The sequence below is a fragment of the Corvus brachyrhynchos genome, unplaced genomic scaffold (genome assembly GCF_000691975.1).
Source record: "Corvus brachyrhynchos isolate BGI_N302 unplaced genomic scaffold, ASM69197v1 scaffold1002, whole genome shotgun sequence".
Lineage (NCBI taxonomy): Eukaryota > Metazoa > Chordata > Aves > Passeriformes > Corvidae > Corvus > Corvus brachyrhynchos.
In genome coordinates, this window is record NW_008236758.1 from 96,677 (window position 1) to 111,796 (window position 15,120).

A 15,120-nucleotide genomic window follows, 5' to 3' on the forward strand; every position below is an offset into this window, starting at 1 on the left:
ACTGAGTGTGTGCCAATGTATGTGTGACTCACAGCATGCATTAGAGAACCCAACAAGAAAGTCTACTAATGCAAATTTGATTGTAATTTTTTTTTTTTAATACAGACTCTTCCTTGAATAATTTTTATTAACATTGGCAGACTGCAGACTGATTGCATCACTTTAACAAATTGCCACCCAGTAGATGAACTGCTGCAACTGTTCTATATGCTACTATAAGCTCACCTCAGCTGTGTGGTTAACGTTTAAAATCTGATCACTATCAACCAACCAAGCATAGCACTAAAGCAGAATTAAATATTCTTTTGGGCAAAAACAAAACATAGATCATGTACAATTTTTTTCTTAGATTACTATTTCAAGTAAGCGCTACTAATTTGCTTTTTTCTCTGACATTACAGCTCTGCTTTACAAGTAGGGAACTATTAACCTGCCTTCCAGAATACCCATTTTTATTTTCCAACTTCAGGAAATGTAATTCTGCCATGAACTTAAAACTGAGCACACTCCTAACTATTCCCCTAAGCAGGGAAATATTTAAGTGCTCATTTAAGTGGTTTTCTGAATTGGGATTAAAACTTGAAGTGATTTTTTTTGGTTTTTTCACCCCTGAGGATGATTTATTTCGGTTTTTTCTCTTTGTCATCATTTGAGTTAATGTATTAAAGCCATAGTACATAATCAAGTGACACTGTTTGACTGTAGTGATAAAAGTTTATTTACTGCTGAAATAATACTGTTTTTAGTGTTTATACACAGTAACATTCACAAACAACAAAGTTATGAAGACATAGACAATGAGAACAAAATTATAGTTCTCTGAATTTTAATAGGAGCATTTATCAAAGAAGTGTAGTCTGAAGCTTTTTTATTGCTTTTGAAATCTACGTTGCTACCATAAATTTATAGATAAATTAGACATGTTGGCTTAAAGAGAAACCTGCTTACTTATTAGAAATTACACATTCCTAGTGCTTTTTTTATTTAAGTGCAATTAAATCACCGTTCTCCAGGTTTCTAAAGCATTGTATCACACATTTCACAAAGAAGACTGGGAGAAAAATCCCCTTTTTTGTAGACTTGTGAGTTAATTATAAGCCTGCTAAGCTTTCCAAATGTATAAAATAGGTGTCTTTTCAGCTTTGGTTTGTATCTGAATGAAATGTAGCAAATTATTGTGGTATTGGAAGACGCTTAAATACCTCTTTGTTTTATAAAGAAATGCTTCATTTTTCACCCTATGTCATTTGTAAGAATAAAACTTTGAAAGATGTTGGTATTCTAAGTCTACTTTTTCCCTAGCTTTAAAATACGGAAGCAATTTGTTTAGATATAGTACTATAGATTTTGTGGATTAGGCATTTTAGTCAAATGTTGACTTACTAGTTTGCACTTTGCTTGAACCTGCAGTAACTCTGATGGGTAAGAGACATTGATCCATTCACAGACTCCACATATATCCATTCGTAATAGAGTTTATGAACTAGCAGAACCCAGGGATAATCCAATGAATGCTGCTTGAAATAGCACCTGGAAAAATTGTTAGGTTATGGTCCTGAATGTAACTAAAAATGCTGTTCAGACACCTTGGAGGCACTAGGGGGCAGGTGGCAGCTTGCACAGGGGGACAAGGCTGTAAAGATTAAAAATAATGTGCTTTTAATTGTGGTAGTGATGCTGTTTGAAAGAATTTTGGTGAGTGGCCTTGAGAAAGTTGGACTTGTTTGAGGGTTAAGCTGAATCAAGGCCTGAATTTACTCCCAGAGCTTTGAATATACCCTTTCAAATTAACTGCATACTGCAGTGCTTTTCTTTAATGTTAGGCATTTGTAAATCAAGACTGTTTTAATTAAATAGAAGGGTTTATGCCTAATATCTTCCCTAATAAAGCCAGAAAACAAACTATTTTTTGCAATAGCTGTTTTGGTTTTAGCAGTTTTCATTAATTTCATGAAAGGCATTATTTTTGCACAAAACTTCTTTCTGTAGGTGCATGATGCTGTCCTGCTTGTGCTCACAATTATATGCTTTTAAAGGATAAGTAAAATTCAGTTTCATTCTCAATTCTGTTTCTTCTTGGAAAGTGGTTTCATTATAGATTTATGCCCAATGTCAGTTTTAACTAGTTCAACTTAATCTTAGTCCACAGTTACCTACTTCTCCTCCCTTTTAATGAAGCTCCCTCTCTCTTGACTCCAAATTCCTTCTCCTTTGCTTTCTGTAACTCTTAAATTATCCATCTTTGAGGTTTTCAGTTTCTACAGAAGTGTTGAGATATATTACCTTGAGAATTGACATTTTACATTATGCATTGTGATTTTTCCTTTTATAATAATAGCTACCTAGTGTATTCCATTTCTAGCAAAATAAGGTCTGACAGTCATTAAATGTGGTATGGAAAGATCTTAGTGTTGTTTAAATAATGGCAGAAAGTGCATATTTCTTAAAAGATACATTTTATCAGGTGTTTCTGTTACTCCTGGGTTTTCAGGCATCAAACAGTATTGAGGTTTTCCAGTGATCTAGTGATGTCTTTTGTTTCCCTCTTCATTTTTCTTTTTTAATGAAATTTTCCTATTGGCACACTGTATTTTAATTAGAAAAGGCTAAGACACACTTCCATCTTCCCACTGTATCTTTGTTCTGCTCCTTTCATTTAACATGGTTGAAGCACCAAGGTTGTCAGAGTTCTAGAAACATTTGGACAGTGTTCACAGGCACATGGTGTGATTCTTGGCGCTCTTCTCTGCAGGGCCAGGAGTTAGACTTGATGATCCTTGTGGGTCCCTTCCAGATCAGGATATTCTATGACTCTATGCTTGTTTTACTCCTTTTACTTCAGCATGGGGGGGGTTTCATCTGTCTTTCTGAAACAGTCTCATTCAGTTGTCCTTGCTAAAAGTTTCTTGGGTTTTTTTCAAACCTTGCAACATTTTTCTTTATTTAGAACAAAATTTTACATTCTTTGTTGCCTTTGGATAAAGTTAGCAGGGGAAAGACATAGCCAGATTGTTCCTGAGATTATCAACAGATAAAAATGATTAATTTTCTAAGTGTTTGTCTCGTAGATCTGCATTCAGTTGCTGGTGCTCTGAAATGTTTTATAGCTCAATGTCTCTAACACTGGAAAACTGTCATTCACCTATTGATATGCCCAATTTTAAATGCTCATAATGTTACTCAATGTTAATTTTTTCAATGTACTTCAGATTTGTGGTCTTATCTGCATGTCATTCTTAGTAGTGTGGCCTTATTACTGCACAGTGTGTATGTAAAAAGGTAGAGTTTTGGACCGTGTCCACGTGGCTATAAAATCTATTATTGTATTTCTTCTTAGGTATTTGCATTCGCTGTATCTTGCACTATCTTAGAATGCTCAATATTTCCTGTAATACAAATGATCAGAAGAAAGGAAGGAACATTGCTTCTTTATACCTCTCTTTTAGTAGGGTTGGTCACATTATAATTGACTGTGAGTATCTTTGGAAAGCACTTTTCAAAGGAATTGTTGTCTTGGAAAACAAATTTCCAAACATCAGTTTGGGAGGAGAAAGAAAAAATTCCAAAATACTTACTTGGGTTTGTCATATTTCCAAACTTGCTTCATTAAGTACTGTGAAATAAGGCTCTGTATAATTTCTATGCCCTTGCTTCTTCTGTGTTTCAAAACAGTTTCAGGCAATGACAAGTCATTCTAATGAAAAATACCAAATAAGTCAAAAGGAAGCTGAGACTTCTGCTAAAGAGGAATGAACTAGGGACCTTTGATTAGTTGCATGGACATTTAATACTGCTTATTAAATGACACCTCAGCAGGATATATGTTGGAACAAAATATATTTTGAATTGCTCTGTTTACGAAGGTTTTATGATTATCAAATATCTTTTCTGAAGAAGACAGGAAAGATATACATAGAAGTTGTTTTGAAATGGTTTGGAAATTAATTCTGAGGGCACTGTAAAAATTCCTCGCTGTTGTAATTTATTAACACCATCTCATAGAAAGATGTTCATAATTTATGATAACAGTATCTTTGTAAAGGATTTTATTTCCTGACATTTTTTCTTGTTGTGTGGGGTTTTGGTTTTTTTTATTGTGGACTTTTCATTTAGGTAGAGGTGATGGCAACAATAGGTTCCTCCTTTGCCTCCTTTGTAATACCTTGAAAAGTCTTAAACATTCCTTGCACTCACTGTGGCAGCAGAGAAACACAGTGGTGATTTGTCAAGATAGTTGATATGCCCATCTGTTCAACAACCACTGTCTTTTATGTTCTTTGCACCAACAGATCTTGCTGCGGGAAGGTTGCAAAAAGATACTCGTTGCTGATTCTCTTTCTTTATTGAAGAAAATGCATCGAACTCAGATGAAGGGTGTCCTAGTGGATGGTGGGTACAGAGGAAACATGATGACTTTCAAGGTTTAAGCCTATAGCTTGGTTTATTTACCCCCTGACTGTCTGCTTTGGAAGCTGCCCAAAAGCCTGAGGTTTTTTACCTTATCTGTGGAGTGTGGTAGGATACTAGATGCTTTTCCCCTTTGCAAAGGAATTACTTGTATCTCAAAAACTACAAGACCCAGCATGCAGCTGTTTCTCTTGATCAATATCTGCAAAGCCAGTAATGTATTGTGTCCTGCAGTTTGTCTGTAAAGGCGAAAATGTTGTTTGGTGCTAACATGGACAGTCAGACGATAATAATCTGCAACCAAAGCAAAAGATACAAGGTGGTTGTCAGAAACAGTTGAAAATATTTTGCAAGGTGCTAATGATGCATGTGAGCAGCGCTGTAATTCTCACTAGCTGAGTGTTAATAGCAAGAGACAAAAGCTGACAGGACAGAGTACCAGAGCTTCTGCTCCAAAATGCTGCAGTTAACAGCCACCCATCCCATGCTCCTTTTTTTCAGTTTGCCTTTTGTCTCTACAGCACTGATCCTAAGCAGCCTTAGTCCTGCACCTCTGCCATCATCAGATCTAAATATTTATCATGTTGTTGTTAGAAATGCTACTTCAATATTGCTCTTCAATTTTTAATAGATTCTGTTAGGCATCTTAAGTAAATGCTTTAAGACCAAGCTCCATTTCTGTAATGGCAGTATGTTCATGGCTGCTTTATAAAAAAGTAAACATGGAGTTCGTTAACAAAGCTGTTCTTAGTTTTCTTTTGTTTTGTTTTTCAGAGGAGAATTTCTGTGAATCATGTCTGTCTCCAATACTTCCTTCAGGTAGGATGCTTTTCTAGGAAAAAAAAGAGGTTGTAAATTTTTTTAATTAGTATTTTAAGAGGAGCTACAGTTTGCATTTATTCATAAAAATGTGTAATCTCCCTTGGTGATCACTGTATAAATTTCAATCTCCTATGCAAAGCTTGCTTTTGAATTGTGACATGGAAGTGGAGTCTAATTGGACATTTTTTGTTGCAGTAAACCCAGATACTCTTTTTTTATTCACCTCTTTTTATTCACTTATTCCTTATTTTCTGTTTTGAATACATGGAATTCAAGGCAACTTTTAATTCCATCAACATACGTATTCTCAAAGATTATTAGAACCACAAAACTAAGCTGCTGCCACCAAATCTTGTCCTCCTCTGTTCGATGATTTAGACTGAACTCGAAGATTATAAAATTTTATGGAATGTACTTTTTGTCTGAATGGTGGAGAGTTCTTGGCTTCAGTCATGGCTGCCATGTTTGAAACATCTTAAAACCGACTAGCTTTAAAACACCTTCTAAAGTTAGTTTTGAAACTAGAAATTCAGGATGTTATTTTGGAGATGTATGTGCTGCAAGGCAACTATAGTCCAGAAATACCAATATAGCTGTTGGGTGTCTTAAAAAGAAGTAATTTTACTAAGAGAATATCTGTCGTGGCATGTTCAAACAAGAATATATAAGACAAAGCATATGTACAGACATTTGTTTGTTTTCTAAATGTTAATAACCCGATAGAATTAGTTACAGTTTATCTGGTTTCTACTATTTTTCACTTAAATAAATAAATAAAAACAGCTATACTGGGATCATGTGCAGCAACATACAGAACAGGAAAACCTGGCAGAGTTGAACATGCTAGTGCTTTGAGGTATGTGTGTTGAGGAAAAAAAGAGCCAAAGTAGAATGTGAATGATGTTCATGAATAAGGTGGTTATTCTTTAGATATGTGGATGTTGTATTTAGAGTTCTAATTTGGCTAAATATTCATGTGGGAATGAAAACCCACATCATGCACCTAGGCAGCCTGGTGCCAAATTTCAGGATCATGCCATGCAGTGCAGGCACTAGAACTGCTCAGTATTCTGGTTCTCTTCACACTAGTGCAAGAATTTTTCTGCTAACTTTTCTTCAAAGCAGCTGAATTATTTGGTGGTAGTTTACTGTTCTCCCTGCCCAAATTTAGCATGTGGCATTTATTGACATGAAAAATTCCTGGTGGAAGGGTATACAGCATTTAAGCCACAGAATAAAATTGTTTTGTAACTCCATCACTGGTATACATTACCTGAAACCATCACTCTTCATGGTTTCTGTGAATGAGCCAGAATAATTTGGAAACGATTTTGAGAGATGTTACTCGAAGTTTCTCTGTGTATAATAGAATGTGGGCATATATTGCTGTAGCCACTAAATCATTTGTTTCATTGCCCTGTTGAATGAATTTCTTTTCTGTTTCCCAGATGCATCCAAGTCCTTCAATGTGGTAGTGTTCCACTGCAGACACATGTTTCACAAAGAGTGCCTACCTGTACCTAACACAGTAAGAAATCAGCTTAATATGTCTGACACCTTTGCTGGAGATAAAGTGATACATTATTTTCTTTTGTCCTTAGCTGTGGGGAAGGACATGGGTCTATGAGGAATTATATGATTACAGTAATAACTTGAGATGATACCACATAGTAGTATGTGACTAAGGAAAGGGAATTCAAGGACACGGCCACTAAAGTTCATCCAATGTGGAAAGAAATCACTGCTGTTCGAACAGTATTTTATCACTTTCTGCAACCTGAATATGTAATCCAGCTCTGAGACATACAGGGAACACAGTCTGTCTAATTTTTTAATTAATTCTTTTCCATTCCAGCTTTTACTTTAATTAAACATACTCAAAGACAAGAATAAAGGTATTTTCTCAAGTGAACCATATTAAATGATTCTGACCTGGAAGACAAAAATCAGTCATTTCAGAGTGAATGTTTAAATATCTTTGTAATCATCCTTATGCTCAAAACATGTTTTTCTTTATAAGTTTTTGGGAGGGTTGGTTGGTTTTTTCAATTAACACAAAGCAAAAAATAACTTCTAGATATAACAGGATTTAAATTTAGGAACGAAATCATTCAAATGGTAACAAAATCACATAGAAAATTAAGTTTTTAAGATTCTGTATCTGTCTCTGAAAATTTATATGTAGTGAAAAAATAGCTTTAGTGAATCACTTCTTCTGTAAGTAAACAAAGTGCTTGCAGCCATATGGTACAGCATGTATACTTAAATATGTTATGAAAAGCTTAATGTATTAGATCATCTGTATGAGAAAGCCCAACTAGTAAATATTTCTTCAATATTTATCCCAAATTTTATTGTGAGAAATAATTTAAAATTTATCTAGCATTCTCAGTTTTCTGGGGTCAGTGACTGGTTAGGTGGGATTTTTAAATGTTACATTGATATTTTATGATATCTATTCATAGACAGTATGTATGAATACATGGGTGTCTGCATGTGAAAGAGCCAAATTTCCCCTGTTGTATTGTATTTTGTGACCTTAGGTGATCAGTCATGTTACTGATATTTGGTTATTGGTGACATACTGAAAGGAAAATAGTGCATGCACAAAACACACAGAGCTAAACACAGAGCAACAATAAATACATATTTGATGTCAAATGACAGTATTTGGGCCCTGATCTCAATTGTCAGAAATCTGTGGAGCACTGTCCAAAGACAGAGCTGTGACTAAGGCATCCAGTGGTTATTGGAGCTGACCAAGTGACTTTACTCTCGTCTCTATATATTAAGATAATCAGTGATGCTTTTTACTGTGTACTTTTCATTTTTGGTGTGGAGGAAATTTGACCTTACTCTCCTGGCAGGTGGTGGTAATGCCCTTGGAGTGAGTGGCGAGTTGTACCCTCTGGCTCCAAAACAGCCTGCCTTACTATGTTTTTTTATATTGTCTTCCCTCACCTGTCCATGACTATGTTGACAGGGAACAGCCTGACTGTGAGCAGTAATTCTGAGAAGGGCATTAGCACTTTTCATTCATCTTCACACATTCTGATGTGACTACATTTCTCTGAGAGTTTCCTGTTTTCTTTTTTTGATTTAGGTATCTTCTGTCCAGTTCTGCAATATATGTAGTGCCAAACACCGGGGGCCAGGAAGTGCAATCCTGGAGATGAAGAAATAGCAGTTACCTAGTTCTCCATGTCAGTCAGTGACACCAGATCTGTTAGGACCATGCAGAGCCACTGTATTTTTCCATTAGACATCATTTCTGTATGTAATTTTGATTGTGATTTAAAAGTGGTTCCTGTAATTTATCCTGTTTATTGAATATTTTGGGGAAAGAGAAAATGTGAAAACCTTTCTCTGGTAAGTCTTTGTTATGCAATTCATATGTCATGGTTCCTTTGCTCAGCTTGTTACTTCATACTGGAACAGAAAAAAAATAAAATGGGAAGAAAAAACCCATACAATTTAGAGATTTGTGTTTGCTATCAGTTAATGTGCTTTACAGTTTGGATCCACATCAGACTTATGGTTAGATATTGTAAAGAAAAATGTATTGCCGTGAATTCAGCTCACCAGACTACTTCAGTCCTGATTTAGTCTATTAGGAACCTGTTTACCTTGAGACCCATAGGAGTCTGACTCCTTTCAGTGGAATTGCTTCAGAACTTGAAGTTGTCTGTGTGCCAGCTCATATCTTCAGTTAACAAATTTGTTAACCACGAATTCCATACATTGGCAATTTGCCTTGGTTACACATTCATAGTTCATTAGAAACTGATTAATTTCTCAATTCATATTCACAATGCAATAGTTTAAAGTGAGCTTTTCTCATGTTCAACTCATCCAGAAACTATATTTTTAAATGTCAGCAGTAGGTCTTTATGCTTATTTTATGTGTGATTGAAGTGTATGATTTCATTTAAGTGCAAGGGAAAAGTGTATCTGACCTTTCAAAGGTAAGATCTCTAGAAGTTTCTTTTGGCCTTAGAAAATTAACAGCTAAGTTAAGTCAATCGGATGTTAACAAGACCATACTTTTCATTTGAACTGCATTCTGTTTTGTTGATCCAAAGGAAGTGATCTTTCAGAATGTCTTCACAGTAATGTAATCTGTTTATAATATATGCTGACTAAATTCAATATAAGCGTCTTTTCCTTAAGAAAAGTAAATCAGAACTCCCCAGTTATCTTTCTGCTTTTTAATAACTTGGGTTTGAAAATAAAAATATATTGTTTTGCCATCAAATTGTACAGTTTAAACAAGTTAACATACTAAGTTCTAAAACAATGGTATAGGGATACTGCGGTCTATCTGTAAAACTGGAAAATACAGTACCTCTAATAAAGTACCTTCTTCTGTACTTTATTCCCATGTAAGTACACTTTAAAATAATTTTTACTGTGGAAACTTGGATTTCTGGTTTATGTATACTCATAATACTATTTTTAAATCCTCTGGGCAATTGGTCTTGCAATCTGAATAATGATTTTTTGTTGTCCACTGTGCAGATCTGTATAATACTGGAATAAAATTGTATGTGTTTAGAAATGCTAGGATTTACTCTGCATGATTACATAGGCAAAACAATCATTAAAAGAATAGATCTCTTAAAAGCATAGTAATCTGTTGTGTTAATACAGACAGCTGAGGAAAAAATTTTAAATGGTGCAAATTATTAATGAACATGGAGTAGGTGGCATAACGTAAGGATAGGAGGTTTGTAGTGCTGAGCATAGTCTGCACACATCAAGCTTCACTCATAAGAATTAGTGACGGGCTTTGCAGCTGTTCGTTTTCAGCAGGTAGTACACATTCTCAGGTATATTGTTCGTTTATCCATTCTTCACTATACTGATCAGGAAAGCCACTTAGATTCCTAGTAAATTAAATGCTGCAGTGAGCTCAAGGGTTGTTTCACCATGAGGTTTAAGTTATTGCATGCTATGCCTGTAAAAGTTTAAAAACTTTTTTAAACCCCCGTTCTTCAGTAGCTTTAAGCAGCTTTTCTATATTATATCCTGAGAATGCAATAAGCTGTCAGCTTACAGGAGGAAAAACTCAAATTGCTTCTATACATGTATATGGCAAAGTGTCCTGTAGCTTAGAGTTATGTGATAATTTCAAGAAGGTGTATTTTTTACTTCAGCTTGGCCTTAAATTCCCTAAAGCATTTGAGCATTCTGTGACTCAGTTTGCTAGTCTGCCATCATCAGCAATACTGCATTATACCCTGGCATATTCTTTGCATTATGCAAGTAATTTTAAATCACTCAATGAAAATCTAATCAAAATCTTCTCTAAATCCAAAGCTTCTTTCATTTGGGCTTCAGGGAATACCCTTTTCATGTTCCTGAAGTCCAAATTTGCTTGTTAAGATTCAGCAAGAAATGTACAGACCTGACTTTGATTCACTCTTCTTCTTAAGAAGCCTTTACACCATAGAAAACAACTGATGTTAGAGTCTAAAATATTCAGCTACCCAAGAGCTTTTCTTCTGAAGAATAATTTTGCCCAAGAAATAACTGTAAAGTTGCAGAGCCTTTCAGAAAAGTAGAGTAGCACTTAATCAGTTTCACCAGCACTTACTTCAGATGTCAAAGTTCTCGTACTTCTAAGGTAAACTTAAAATAAACTTAAAAGCTATTTTTTCTCTGATACATCCTGTTCTGTGTGAGTTCTTGACCAATGAAGCCAACTGAAAGGATTTGTGATGGATCAAGTAAGTACATACTGGTTTGTCATACCAAAAGACAGAAAACTATTTTGGTTTGTAGCAGGACATCTCACCCCCACAAGAACTTATCTCATTAACCTGTCAGATAACTCAAACAAGACAAGCTGTCTTGTAGTGAGTTATTTTGGTGCCATGGGGTTAACACTGGTCTGGAATCTCCCAGCTGCCAATAAACATCTCGCTGTTGAAGTGAGATCTGGCCCGGTAAGTTGTCTGACTGACAGACACTCACAAACTACGAAAACCTCACCAAACTTTAACAAAGCAGAAATCTTCTATACATTTTCCTGAAAATGTATGGGAGCTTTTCCCATGAGTAGGGATGCCTGCTTTGCAGTTACTCTCCAGGGCTTAAATAAAGGAATCTGTGTACATTATCGTCATTTCAGTGGTAAGTTACATTCGACTCCTAATCAATACTATTTCTTTTGCAAGCTTAACTATAGATACCTTGATATAGTGCAGTGTTATATGCTATGCTGTAATCTACTAGTAGTTCTTTACTTTTATACTGTGTAGTAAGTAATTCTGAGTAAGATGTTTCATCTGTTATCTCTTGTCTGTTTAATAAAAAATTCATTTTTATACATAGACCTGATCTGCCATCCTTATAACTTGCGGGCCAAAGTGATTTTTTAAATTTAAACTGTTGACAAAATCTGAGGCTAAGGCAGGGCTTGTTTGAAGCTCCCACTCATCCTGTGACAGGCTAAAAGTGAGTCTTTGGATGATTTTTCTCATCTCTCCTTGTTTCATTATTTTAAACCTTTAATGCTATGTGATAGGCTTGGTGAAAATATTGGGATACACTGAAGATTTTGGGGGGCCCAAGAGATGGGAAGCTAGAGGTGCCTGCTGAGCATGAGGCTATTTAGTCCTGCTGAGAGCTCAGGTAAAGTGGACAGCGTCAGGATAAAGGTTGACTTCTGCAAAAGGAGAGGTTAATTGTTCTACTGGATCAGCAATACATTCAATCAGCTGTATGTGGTGCTTGGGCAAGAGTCTGCTGCCCACCCTGACATGATTCAGTGGGTCAGTTAATCCTTCAAGACATTCTATATACAAAGATATGTTCTCTATAGCTGCACTACAGGAAACCTTGAACACATTGGGTATTACATGTTGGAACATGAATAAGCTCAGTGTCTGACACTGGTCTTGTGTTACAGAGCAAGAGCAAAAACAAAATTAGTTGCTTGCTTCCCTGTTTTTGGATCCGTATCATATTCCATATGGTATCATATTCCATGGATCCATATCAAAATACGATATTTTGGATCCATATCATATTTGGAATAACTGTTTTCATGGACAGTTACTGCCAAGGATTTGTCAAGCACTACTGGAAAGCAACTAACAAGAAATAGCAAGTTGTCTGTTACGTTTCAAAATGTGTTTTTAGTAAAAGACTATGCTGCAACATGTTTTTCTACATTTTGGCTGATAATTGGGTAGACACTTTCAATATTCTGTATAGAATGCACAGGTTGGTCTAGCAAGTTTTCATTGTAGGGAATTTAATCACTTTCCATCTTAGGCTTAATGTTTATTCAGCTGGAATCTTCTAAGCAGGCACAGTTTTACTCTTTGCTATTGAATACACTACCACAGTGGTTTTCTGCTTGCTGAGTAGAGTCCTGACTGTAGTTCAAGGGAACTGGAAATAATCTCTTAAATAAAAAGTCATGGTGGATTTCCTGCTTCTGAAATATTGTGATTTAGCATTCAAGTATTGTTTGTCTTTCGTCACCTTGGAAATACAGTGTCATCTCTGCAGGCTGGTTGCACTGGTCCCTGCCTATCTTACTTGATAGCAGTTTGGAAAACTACTTGCAGGAAAATTCTTACCTAATGCTGAACAAAGGGAATTATCTGAATGAGAAAAATCTCTCTGAGAAGCCAGTTTTCCCTCTCCATTGTACAATTCTGGCCTCTTATTCAGGCAGTGTAAGTTTTACCCTTGTTTATAAATGCTAGACATAACATCAGGGTCTCTTCCTCTCTAGAAAGCTTCCCCCTTGAGTGCATCTTTGCCAAATACTTGCTATAAATCAACTGCTGTACTTTCAAAACAATTTAAACAAGACTTGTAAGAAAAGAAGTACCTCATTTAGAGAATGACTCTTTAATTATATACTTTTGGGACTGTCTTCCTATTCTATTGGGCCGTGAAAGATTAATTTACTTTTGGCATTAGAAATATCCCAAGATGATGGTTTTTTCTGTTCTTCAAGACAATGTGTGCTTTCTTTTAATGTAATCAAATATTAAATTATGCAGAAGACAGGACATCTGAAGTGTCTGAGGCATCAAATGTAGAAGAGTGTGTGAGAAGTTCTAAGAGAAGCCAATGAGTCATAGTGGGAATGACCTAAATTTAGCCTTAAAAGCCTTCCATAAATGGGAATCATAATAAGCTTTTGCAATGCAGCAGATCTTAGGGGTTCTGGTATGTTCTGACTGCAACATTCACCCAGGAGTCTGTCATCTGAATGGACAAGGCTGCCAGTGGCATCTGCTCCTGGATTGTGCTTAGGACCAGTCATGATGCAGGAGTCAGAAATGTGCTGAGTGGAGGCTGATACCCCTCCAGCCTGAAGGAGCTGCCAGAGGTGGAGGTGTAGTAGTATACGTAAGGGCTAGGAAGTGGCCAGAGCTGCAGAGGGCAATTAATTGTTGATAGGGTTTTTCTCCCCTTGCTTTTAGTCAGATCCCAGTAGGATTTAAGTCCAGGTAGGTTGACAAGGTAATGATATCTTGGTGTCTGATAGCTGTGACATTTAGAAAGATGTCAGCTGGATGACATGTTCCAAACAGTGTTCATAGGATACAGATTTATCTGTTTCTGGTGAGAGTGATGGATGGGAGCCACAATAAATAAGTTGTGGATTTTTAAAATATCTGTTTAAGTGGAATGTTCTTAAAAATGAGTAATTGTCTCACATTTTATCATTTTGTGTTTACAGTGAAGTAGTAGCATTGGAAGGTGCAGATGACAATAGTGTTTTTATTGTGTAGAACCCATTCAGTAGCAGCTATTTTCGCACATGCTGGCACAAGAATGACTGAAGCACTTTTCAGTGTCCAACTCTAGTGTGTCTCTATTGAGTCTTCATCTGGAATTTCTTCAAAATCGTGAAGACCTTTAGTTAAGCAAACCCAAAGCTGGGAAGCATTTTCCCTGTGTTTCCCTGAACATTTGAGCCAAGAATACATTTCTGGCATAACTTAGTTCTATGCTATGCAGACTTTCATTCTCTCTGCAGTATCAAAAAACTTCCCAGTGACATGCTAAGGGAAGTATGTTCCTTTACATTGTTTCATAATCATTCTTTCTCTCTTTTCTCCTTCTACCCTTCTCCGCTCACCACTCCCCTCTGAATATGTGCAGTGGAGTGAGTGCCTTTTTTTGAATTGTGTAGTGATTTTCAGTCATTATCTGCAAACACACTGTGCTGTTTATGTGTTAAAGTATGTACTTTGTATATCCTGTGGGATATACAGGTCTTTGTTCATCCTTAGTTCCTGGGGGAGTTCATTGCCTGGTGTCAAGTTACGGAAAACATTTTCCTTCAGAGGCAAACTTTCCAGGACAACATTTTCAGTGGTGCCAAGAGAATCATTGAGATAGGAAGGGACCTTTCAAGATCATCTAATCCAGTTCCCCTGCTCCAGGTTGGTCCATCACCTTCCCAGGGATTGATTGAGTCTAACAAGCCTGTGGTTTTCCAGATCCTACTTGCTCTCTAAAGCTGATGATATGGTTAAAATGAGAACTAGAGCCTTGAAGAGTGAGATTTACTTTTTTCCACTCTTCAGAAACCTCTTCTGATTGACATGGTCTTTCAGAGATAATCAAGAACATTTTTTTCATGCTCTAGGCTTTGTGCCTGTCTCGGTTTTGAAAGACAGGTGTCTGCTAAGGAAGGCAGAAGCCCCCCCTTGAAGTGGCAGATATAACCCCTTTTCCCTCCAAGTTATTATATTTTGAAATCAAGGGCCTTTAGGCAAAGATGTGGGAAATACGAATAACAGTTCTTTACTCTCTCTCTCTATATATATGTATATAACCAGTCAAACAAAACAACAACAACTATGGCAGTAACAGCAAACAATCACAAACCCAGTCCCAGCCTTCTCGGCTGTC

At 36.3% G+C, this 15,120-nt stretch overlaps 1 protein-coding gene across 3 annotated transcripts in view; it reads left to right on the plus strand.

The window, feature by feature from the left end:
* The window catches only part of VPS41 (VPS41, HOPS complex subunit), a 92,888-nt gene extending 81,994 nt beyond the window's left edge, over positions 1–10,894 (plus strand). For all 3 annotated transcript variants that reach the window (XM_017727059.1, XM_017727060.1, XM_008644626.2), the window contains 4 exons: positions 4,290–4,389; positions 5,182–5,226; positions 6,678–6,757; positions 8,333–10,894. In XM_017727059.1, coding sequence (XP_017582548.1) covers positions 4,290–4,389; positions 5,182–5,226; positions 6,678–6,757; positions 8,333–8,413 — 306 coding nt within the window. In that variant the 3' untranslated portion in view covers positions 8,414–10,894. The remainder of the gene's footprint in view (positions 1–4,289; positions 4,390–5,181; positions 5,227–6,677; positions 6,758–8,332) is intronic.
* Positions 10,895–15,120: the final 4,226 nt, after the last annotated feature.